Source organism: Oryzias latipes, chromosome 22 (genome assembly GCF_053564925.1).
Source record: "Oryzias latipes strain Hd-rR chromosome 22, Olatipes_Hd-rR_3.1".
NCBI lineage: Eukaryota > Metazoa > Chordata > Actinopteri > Beloniformes > Adrianichthyidae > Oryzias > Oryzias latipes.
The window spans coordinates 16,459,302-16,469,798 of NC_136258.1; the positions used below are offsets into that span (position 1 = coordinate 16,459,302).

The 10,497-nt window shown below is 38.1% G+C and overlaps 1 protein-coding gene across 5 annotated transcripts in view; it reads right to left on the reverse strand.

Annotated features, from left to right (window-relative positions):
- Nucleotides 1–452: 452 nt before the first annotated feature.
- The window catches only part of exd1 (exonuclease 3'-5' domain containing 1), a 59,010-nt gene continuing 48,965 nt past the window's right edge, over nucleotides 453–10,497 (reverse strand). The window contains exons 1-11 of one of the 5 annotated variants that reach the window (XM_078941074.1): nucleotides 8,582–8,648; nucleotides 7,711–7,776; nucleotides 7,593–7,626; nucleotides 7,419–7,514; nucleotides 7,240–7,316; nucleotides 7,078–7,164; nucleotides 6,863–6,967; nucleotides 6,686–6,766; nucleotides 6,406–6,549; nucleotides 2,590–2,772; nucleotides 453–1,458 (exon numbers count right to left, since the gene is read on the reverse strand). In XM_078941074.1, coding sequence (XP_078797200.1) covers nucleotides 958–1,458; nucleotides 2,590–2,772; nucleotides 6,406–6,549; nucleotides 6,686–6,766; nucleotides 6,863–6,967; nucleotides 7,078–7,164; nucleotides 7,240–7,316; nucleotides 7,419–7,514; nucleotides 7,593–7,626; nucleotides 7,711–7,764 — 1,362 coding nt within the window. In that variant the 5' untranslated portion in view covers nucleotides 7,765–7,776; nucleotides 8,582–8,648 and the 3' untranslated portion in view covers nucleotides 453–957. Of the gene's footprint in view, nucleotides 1,459–2,589; nucleotides 2,773–6,405; nucleotides 6,550–6,685; nucleotides 6,767–6,862; nucleotides 6,968–7,077; nucleotides 7,165–7,239; nucleotides 7,317–7,418; nucleotides 7,515–7,592; nucleotides 7,627–7,710; nucleotides 7,777–7,897; nucleotides 8,138–8,581; nucleotides 8,649–10,497 lie in introns of those variants that run through there. The other 4 variants (XM_004082337.5, XM_011490427.3, XM_078941073.1 and 1 more) reach the window with 4 other exon arrangements.

Genomic DNA, 10,497 nt, shown 5'->3' on the forward strand with positions numbered 1-10,497 from the left:
GCACCCCCCCCCCTCCCCCCTACATTTCTGCTGCAGGATACAGCGCTGGAGCTGCTGTCATTTTCATGCCTTGATCTACAGCAGCACCTCTGATGATCCAGGCAGAGATGGCTGCGCGCCGCCTTCCCTGCAAAATCTGCATGTCACCTCGAGCAGCAAATTAATTGGATAAGACCAGCTTTTGTAGAACATGGCAGGTGTTCACCACCTGTGATCAAGTACATCTGATCTGCTGCTGAGAGCGAGGCAGTAACCTATCGCTGCTTTGCCGCTGCCAAGTCCCCGTTTTTCTCAAGTTATTTTTATTTTTGCGTGAGTGAAAAGCATCAGTTGACAGTGTTTTGGCTCGATTACCAAATACTTCATCAACATCTGATCCTGCTTCTCAAAACTATTTACTTTTAAACACAAACTAAAGGTTTGAGGTGATGAATCACTCATGGTACACCATGTTCACTGTGGATGTCACAAGTTTATTTTTTTCAAAATGTTATTTATCACAATGAACTTTTTTTTTCCATATCAAAAAGAAAAAATTTGAAAGTAAAAACTTAAACGTCGACAATTTTCAAAATAAATGGTAGTAAACTCCAAACCAAAACACATTTTTTTTAATCAAGAAAACTAATAAAAAAAATGTAAAAATATATGCACCAAAAATATTATTTAGATTTAAAATAAATATTCAGAAATGTATTTTTCTAAACTTATCTTTTCATTTCCTTTTGAATTTTAGCTTTGAAACTAAAAAAATAAAAGAATACTTACTGCCATCTAGTGGTCATTAGTATACCCTAATTGAATCTCGAAAAGAATGTACTTTAGGCCTTTCAGCGTTTACTTTGAAACCAACATAACCTGAATGAGTGACATAATGAAGAGAAAGACTTCAGAGTTTGTGAAAAACGCTCTCATCCCAGACCATAAACATCACTTAACAGCTAATTATCAAGACAGTCAGGCTTGGGAATTTTTTTCTCCGCTTGTCCCGGTGGGAGTCGTCTCATGCTGATGTGGGGTTTCGCCATCTTTGGTGCTCTCTCTGGGAGTTTGAAGCATGTTGAGAAGAAAACCTCTTCCTATACAGGGTAAAACGGGGACAGATGACTCTTTTGGAGATGGCCTTCCTCTTCCTTTCGTAATCAGCTGGTCCTGTCTGCATCCTTTCTTGACACCTGCAGGCGGAGAACAATCGCCAGACGTTTCTTGCGTGAAGTGTGATCCTGTGTTTGCAGGCTGCGCTGATGGATTTATAGAAGTGTCAGCGTCCACAGTAGGGCGTCCCGTCTGTGTCCTGCGTTCCTGTAAGGAGGCCGAGGACGAGGTCTGAGGGAGGGGGCTGAAGCGAGCCAGCAAGCCGTCCTCCGTGACGGGGTAGCGGCCTCTGGCCCACTCCTGCCGCCTCAAGCGCATTTCATCCAACTGTCTGATTTCTTGGGGTAATTCCTGCACCCCTTCCTGTCGAAGGCAGAGAGATGATTGAGGCGCCCTCACAAACACGTGAAAAGCAGGGAACAACAGATGTAGGCAGTGGTCGCAAGGGAACATACATCTTTCCTGGTTCTAAAAGGATGCCATCAATCTCATTTTGAAGGAAAAGTATGTGATCTCCTCACTAACAGCTCCAAGGGTGAAAAGGTCAGAGTCAAATGTCACTCGAACTATCCATAACTCAGCTTTAAGAGCTTCTGTGTGCTCAGGCTTACCCCTGACTAGTTTAAGTTTCATAGTTTTAGGAACATAAATCACAAAAAGTAACAAGTTTTAATCAGAAATGGCTTGCTCCAAGAGTACAAGCCTGTGTACCTTTCAAAATAAAATGTTTTTATTCAAAAATCAAAAAGAAGTTTACTTTTTCTCTATTAGTTCATGTAAAACAGAGGAGAAAAAAGGTGAACTGTGTCATAAATCAACACCAACATTTTTAGGTGGTTAAAACAATAAAAGCGGGATTTTACTTTGCCAGTCATAGACAGACCTGAGCAGTCATGTGACAAACACAGAGCAGGGGGTCTAACATTTTAAAGTCCAACATTTATAACTACTATTAAATGGGAACTTAAAATTAAATTAAATTAGGAACATTTTTGAAGATTATTTCATTTCTATTTCATTCATTCATTCATCTTCTTAACCGTTTATTCCCTTTCGGGGTCGCCAGGTTGCCGGAGCCTATCCCGGCCACTTGGGCGTAGGCAAGGGATACCCTGGACTGGTCGCCAGTCTGTCGCAGGGTGGAATATCCTCAATCACACATCCACTCACTCTCACACTCACACCTATGGACAATTTAGAGTTGCCAATCAACCTATGTAGCATGTTTTTGGACGGTGGGAGGAAGCCGGAGATCCCGGAGAAAACCCACGCATGCACAGGGAGAACATGCAAACTCCACACAGAAAGGTCCCCCATTGATATTGTTTTTCATGTCCCCCAGCCGGGACTTGAACCGGGGGCCTTCTTGCTGTGAGGCAAGAGCACTAACCACTGCGCCACAGTGCAGCCATGTCTATCATACTGAAAAGTTTTGGTTCCTAGGCATGAACCAATTGTATGGTAACACGTGTCTTAGGTATGTGTGGTACTGACTTGCTCCGGTGTGCCGATTTCATAGTAGCTGCTGTTCAAGTAGGAATCCACCAGGGTCATGTAATCGTTCATAAGCGTATCCAGCAGCATCAGTCTGAGCGGCTGCAGGTGGATCACTGACACCACCATCACCTTAAGGAGGGGGGCCGGACAAGGCCGCTCGTACCACACCTCCATGTCCTTCTGTGGAAGAAATTTGAAAAATGAATGAAAACAATATGCCAAGAATTTTACAATTCTTTGAAGAAAACCGTATATTCCAGGTTTAAGTAGCATATTCTGTAGAAGATAATGTTCTGAACGACGTGTTGGAACATCGCCGTTTGTCATAGTTTCCTGCGTAATATGCCACCAGACCCACATGACGCTACGAGAAGCATTATTTTCGGACAACAGTTCCCATCAGCGTGGGAGTTGAAGTGTAAAGCTCAAGTTCAATGAGGTAAAGCCAACTAAAGAAAAGAAAGAAAAAAAGAACTCCAACTCTCAAACCAGCAAACAAAACAATCACCGCATTCTTCACGCATTTTTCTCACTATCCCACATGCTGTTTATTTTCTCAATAATGTCCACATTAACCAGGAAATGTTAAAAAATAAGTTTAGCTGTAGAAAATGTCACCATTTTTAAATCTAGCTGATGGAAAGACTCAAAGTCAGAAAACTCCAAACTTCGCCAATATCCCCCTGACTAGGAACAATGCAAATTTCTCTTCTGTACATTTAGAAAACCTGCATATCATGTTTGGTATCTACAGAGGACATTTGGGGCTTTACAATGATACCAACTGTGAAGGGCCGAGGGGGATTGTAGTTTTTTGCTGGATTTAAAAAAAATAAACTTCAAATATTTGGATGGTCGGAGTGAGTTGCTTCTGTGGAACTAAATTAAAAATAAAAGAAAATGTTGGATTACACGATTTTCCAGTTTAATGATATTTTGTTGAGGGATTTCTTTTAATTAACAAAGGGGTACAAATATTATTATTTTTTTTTTCAGTCTGTTGTTATCCAACTTACTAGAACTGCGTATGAAAACAAAACAATCATGCGATGTTCGGTTTATGCAGGAAGATGAAGGCTGGGTGGTGAGGCTACTAAATATTTGTAAATGTTGGTGCTAACATTTTCAATCTTCTTCCAATCCTTTTGTGAAACTCAACATATTCATCGTCTGGTATGACAAGAAACTAAATCTATAAATAAATGTCCTTTTTTATGAATAAAAAGTGAGAATTACTAGGTATGATTTAGCTATACTTAAGCTTTAAAGCAGTAAGTGTCTCTAAATTCTCTATTTCTCAAAAATGTTCCAAAAAAGTAAAAAAAAAATCTCTATTTTTTTAAGGATTTTGCTAAGTTTATTCAGTAAATACAGTGATCCCTCACTATAACGTGGTTTACTTTTCACGGTTTCGCTACTTCACAGATTTGCATGGTGTTCTGCATTCTGATTGGCTAAAAAGTTACTCCGCTTCTTCTCTACCTGTGCGTCAATAACGTTGCAGTTTAAAATGTACACATACGTAAAACAGCCTGCCAAATTTACATTACGTACGTTCCAATTCTCTTGCAATTTCAAGTTTCTCTAAAACCCATGGAAAAAAGAGCGACAACAACTGCCTATCACTATGTTCTTCTCCCGAACAAACACACACCTGCACTGCGGGCTTCAAAAGAAGAAAACACTGCAGAGCGGAGTCAGGATGCAGCGGCTCAGTCTGAAGAGCAGTGAAATACACCTGAGTCACTATTTGTCCAACTGTACTTTGTATTTTTTTCATAATAATTTTAAATTTTCTCCCGTTTAATCCAATTACTCGGGTCGCAGTGCTAATCTCCGCCATTTGAAGCCTTCTGTTCACATTGATGATTAAAATTATTATTTGACAGTACAGTACAGAAGTTATTTGTTTCTAAAGTACTTTTATTTGTGAATAAAAATGCTTGAGCCTGTAAAATGGCTTGATCTTTCTTTTCAATGTATAATAGAGTATTTATTTGTATAATAATTGTAAAAAAAAATAAAGGTTTCTACTTCATAGATTTTGCCTATCACGGGTTCTTTTTGGAACGTAACCCAAGCGAAAAACAAGGGTTTACTGTATTCTTTAAAATCATAAAAAGTATATACCTTAATTTCTGGGCTATAAAGCGCACCTGATTACAAGCCACACCCATTACATTTTGACAGGATAAACCATTTTGTACATACATAAGCCGCACCTGTCTATAAGGCACACATGCCCACATTGAAAAATGTGTTGTAGAATGAGGATGTGTATGTGCTGAAACCGTGTGGGTGTGTAAGGAGGAGGAGGGAGTGGAAGGAGGGGAGGGCGGGCGTGCAGTGCAAGAGGGAGTGAGAGCAAGAACAGCAAAAGTGTGTTGGGGGTGTGTGTTTATGTTTGTTATACAGAGTGAAAGAGAAGTGTAATGAAAGAAGGTTTCCCCCAGAAGATGAATGATTCTTTAATAATGATTCTTTATTAACCCGCTCTGGAGGCTCTGTGGATCAGAACGGGGAAGTGAACAACTAAAGGAAGATCCGCCTTTGGCGGAGAGGAAAGAAAGAAAAAAAGTAATCGCAGGAAAGGTTCAACACATGATATATTTACAAAGACAGACTGTACACAGAAAGAGTTTTCAAAGTTTTAATGATATACATGAGCTTTTCTTTCTAAATAGTGCCTAGATCAGAGTTCACAGTGGTGTGCAGCAGTAACTTTCTACAACAGTGACACACCGTAACACAGCGCTAACAGGGCTGGATTAAAAAAACATTAACGTAAAAGTCACTGGAGCTTTCTTCAGCTTCCTCATGTGCATTTAAACCATGGAAGTCTTCCTCCCGGGTGTCGGATTGGAGTAGCGTCAGATATTCTTCGTCGCACACTCTCTCAGTGTCTCCTCCATTGTCGCTGTCAGTACTGTCACGCTCATCCAGAGGCACATTCACTCCTGAGCTTGCACTGTCCTCTCCGTCACGCAGCAGACCAGCTTTTCCAAACACGGCGGTGAAGGTGGATTTTTACACACTGCTTTTAACTTGAAAGCTGCATAATATTATAGTCACGTGCACGTTGGGTCTAAAGGCAGCAAGGGATTGTGGGACGCGGCCAAAATAGGGCTGAGCATGGGTGTTTCTTTTTGTTGCACCATGGGTGAGGAGCCTTAGAGCACAAGTGACCTCCATGCCGTTTGGTGGCTTTCTGCCCGAGCGCCTCTAGCGGCCGTCAGAAAAAAAGCATTAATTAGCCGCATCATTGAATAAGCCGCAGGGTTGAACGCGTGTAACAAAAGTAGCGGCTTATAATCCGGAAATTACTGTATTTTGACAAATATTTCACTGGATTAAATCATAATCATATAGAAAAAATATGATTTTGCATTAAAATAAACTGGTAAAAATGCAAAGTAAAGAGGGCAAAAGGTTAGAGTCTCTTAGTAATACCTTTTTTAATAGGTGAGGATTTTGGATTCTTTGTTTAAGTGGATGGGGTGATGAAGGTTGAAGACATTTGAATTATTCTACATATAACACATCTTTTGACAATAAAATAACGTCCTGGTTCATTTCCGAATTCCAAAACTAGAACCACAACTAAGCAAACAGCAGTCTGTTTCGTTCTAATCAAGTACTTTGGCTGATTTACAATAAGAAAATAAGTTAAAAAAAACAACGTTTTGACTCTTTGATAAAGATACTGAAGATTTATTTTGTTTATTTGTTAGATTTTTCATAAAAACTTGACATACATTGTTTTTTGTCTTTCCCCAAAACTACAGACTTCTAAACGGGAGTGGGTTTCTGTACCTTTGTGAGCTGGGACTTCATCTGAAGAGCCGAGAGCCTGGAGGACGGCACCTTTAAATGGAGACTCACCACCTCCTGGAGAGAGCTGATTCTGTCAGGAAGGAAGCCTCCTGTCTCTGAGTGGAAGCACATGACATCTGCCACCTAGAAAAACAGAGCAATTAAAGCGGGTAATGCATCAATCAGACCTGACCCAGGTGATCCAAAAACAGAACAACAAAAGGCCAAATATGCACAAACATGAGGGTTAAGCCATGCATGGAAGGCAAGGTTTACATACCTGGGTATCAAAAACATTCATTAGCTTTACGCCAAACTGAGCCATCAAACTTCCAGCTATGACTCTGCAATCATGAATGACCTGCACAAAAATGAATGAATTAGTACAAAAAAACTGTGTTTCCCACCGAAAAAATAAATAAAATAAAGTGTTGCAAATTTAGTTCCAATCACTAACCTTTAGGATGTGCTTACTTTCCAGAATAAAAGACAGACCATTCCTAAAAGCCTGAGTTCCCAGCAACAGGATGTCAAACAGATATACTTTCTGTGTGGTAGCAATCTGAACAAAGGAAACTTAAGTTACTGTTTTTCAAAGAAAATATAGCAATTAAGAAAACAAACGAATACTAAAATAGAAAATATTCGCGCTTTTAGTTTGAAGTTTCCCACCTGCAGCCAACACAACCTTCCATTCCTGGATTTGTCAACGCCTTCAGCATTCACACCAATCACACTCTGCTTTTTGATGTGAGACACCTAATAAATAAAAAAGTTCACATTTTACATCAAATGATTAAAAATAAAAGGCTTCCAGCACATAGATCTACTCACTGCAGGTCCAAACTTCCCATGAAACTCATCGATGACTGCAAAACTGATGCTGCCGACTTCCTCTTTGTCCTCATCATCTGTAAACATCCAACCACTCGGAAGTTCAAAACATCCAACCACTTATTTTCCATTTTAAAAAAAAAAAATCAATATTTTTTGACGTAGTTCTTTAAACTCACTGAAATTGATTGGGCTTCTGTAGGGCTGAAACATCTTTACATCTAACTTCTCATCGGGTTGGTCTGAGTGAGAATTGCTGTCCCCCCCAAAATACACTTTTTTTGGTAAAAAAATATTTCCTAATTAAACTTTACACATTTATTAATCATGATGCTATTGTCAAAGCTACTTACCCAACCTCGTTGCTTTCTTGATTGAGGAATTCAACTGTAGATTTTAATAAAAAATAAAATAAAAAGGCGATTAAATCAGATCAAAATGGCAGAAAAGACTGTTCTAAAGTGGACTCACCATTAACAACGTCACGACCAAAGAATAGCTTGGATCCCGGAATTTTGCATCCATCACTGGTACTAACTGCAAGCACGTTTAGTAAAATTCAGCGAATTAATAAAAGGTGGCTTCAAAACGTACAAACTGTAATATAATAAACAACTATTGGAAGTGGTCTAAGAAAAGAAAAAGTATTGCAGCTAACCGTCAGCTAACACCAGCGTCCTGTCTGTGTTGACTCGCTGTACAAGCCCGACGAAGGTTGAATTCTTGAGCGTTAATTTGACGCGTTTTCCTTTGAAGAGAGTCGTAAACGAAGCGGCCTCGTCAATCATTTTAAGTTTATAAAACGAAAAACGACAAAAACTGGCGGGAAATCCGAATTTGTAGCTTGCTAGTTTCAATGGCGCGATGCCTTTGTGTTGGTGGTGCGTTTCCGAACATCCGGTTATTTTTAATTTGATCTTTTTCATACACAAACTGTTACAAGTTTTATTTGTTTATTTGTGGTTTATTTCAGTCATACGGTTTTTAAAATGTGCACCAATTTTTGCCAAGTTGAATGAACTTTTAAAACTACATTTTGAAATTTGATTAATTTTCTTTACAAGGTTACTTAAACTTGCACAAATACAATGGCCTTACCATTAAAAGGCGTAAAAAAAGAAAAATCAAATGTAAAAAATATTAAAAAGTTGGTTTTTTTTAGATAAAAAACAACTTTAGAAGGAGCTCATACTCATAAATTACAAAAAAAAAGACCTAAACGGAAAGAACAATTGCATTTTGTTGGAATCTTACTTTCTATAGCATCCTCTTTTGTGGAAAATGTATTACGTACAACAAGGTCAAGCAAAAATCAGCCAAAACAACATTGATTGTGTCATACCTTCCTAAAAATTCCACCAAAAATTAAGAGTCCAAATACGTCTATAACTTATGGACTGTAAAAAACATGTAGACCTGGAAAACAAAGCAAGCAAATTATCTTTAACATCACATAATAATGAGGTGTACTTTAGTCACCTGCATAAGTCTTCCTGAGTGGATGGCAGAGTACATCCACCAGGGGGAGCCATCTCCTCAGTTTCAAATAAAACTTGTATTTCAAGGTTTTTGATTCTTTACATCCAGGCTTTTATATATTCATAATATGTAAATCAATGTATTTGTAAACATCCAAAAACTATGTGAAATATATTTTTAATAGGCTCCTGCACTTTGCTTCCAAGGCTGTAAAATGCTCTGATCTGTATGTTCAAAACCGTTTTTTTTTTCACAGCTCAGCTATGTCTCAAATGTTGTTCACATCCGTACATGTATTTTTATATGTATTTTAAGCATGTGCAACATAAATCAACAGCTACAAATACATCTTACGCTGGGCACAGGCAAAAATTTTATTTATCAAATAAAATCTGTGTCACAGGAAGAGCTGCAGACACGATGCCTTATCACAAAGACACAGCTGCTAATGCACAGGTCATCATGACTCTAGTGCTGCATTGCAGCCCAAACAACATGTCAACTAAAAACATTTGTGGAAAATGCCTTTGTCAGCTCTGAGGTGTCAGACTACTGCATGCCATCACTGTCCGATAAGTTTTGTTGATTCTCATTAAGTAAAGCTTAAAGTTCAGTTAAAGTAACCTACAGCAGAGGAAACATCTTGATGCTTAAATAAAGATAAAATATGATGTGTAATTTACATTTTCCTCTTAATAAATGGAGTAAAGTTTGAATTGAGTAAAAAAATCAACTTCCCTTTTATTTCTGAGTCATTAGTTTTCAGTTTTGTCCCATCATGGTTCAAATTGTTGTTCCACAAGTCTTAGTTTCTCGTGGTGGGAATTGATTTCCATTTAAACAAATTGTCCAGTGACCTTTTAAGCACTCACTTCCAAAATGTCCACATGAATCCTTAAACAGGAAGAGAAATGCATTTTTTAACATTCATCAGGGCTTGTTAAAGCAGCTGGAGGGCTGCAGGAAACATCTTCAATGGACCACCTATGGCACAATTATCGTGGTATACAGAACCTTTTTATCTTTAAAGGAAGATCCACCCTTTCCTGCTCTGCAGACTGAACAAATAAGTTTCAGCAAAGAGAAAAGAGGAATCTCATTACTCAGAATTTCCAAAATACATTCATATCAAAGACCCCATTGCATGGGTGGAACTCTAACCTCAAGGGTAGATAGAAGAACATTCATATAAACCACAAAGGGGTTTTGCTTTTTTCTAGATAAAGTTTAAAAAAAACTGTAAAAGTATATTGTAGCATTTAAAAATCTATTTGTTATCTATTTAAAATTCTGTAAAAACATAAAAAGACAAACTATTGTATTTGTTGGGAAAGCTCCAGTAGTGGTCATGTGCTTTTTCAGCCAGATAAGTAACCAGTCAAAAAGATCAATGAGAGATGTGGGGATTTAATCTTTTAACCTAAGAGATATTGTGTTTACTACCCCCAAAAAAGTATGTTTAGTTTCAGAAAGATATAGTGATACTCTTATGGTTTTATTAAAATTTTTAGCCGTAGAATCATGGTAATCCCAAAATGTAACCAATATAACTCAGATTAGTCTGTTTTAGGATACAATTACAATATATTAGATTTTTTACAGGTTCTCAAGGAGGCAATTTGAAATGTTTTACATACCTATCAAATAAGCTATAAATGAAAAAAGTTAAAATCAAAGAAATGAAATATTAAAAGAACAGTTTTATCTAAAAATGGCATCAAATAAGCACATCTTGTTGAGGAAAGGAGAAAAGCTGGTTTCCTCTGAGCACAGCCTTAC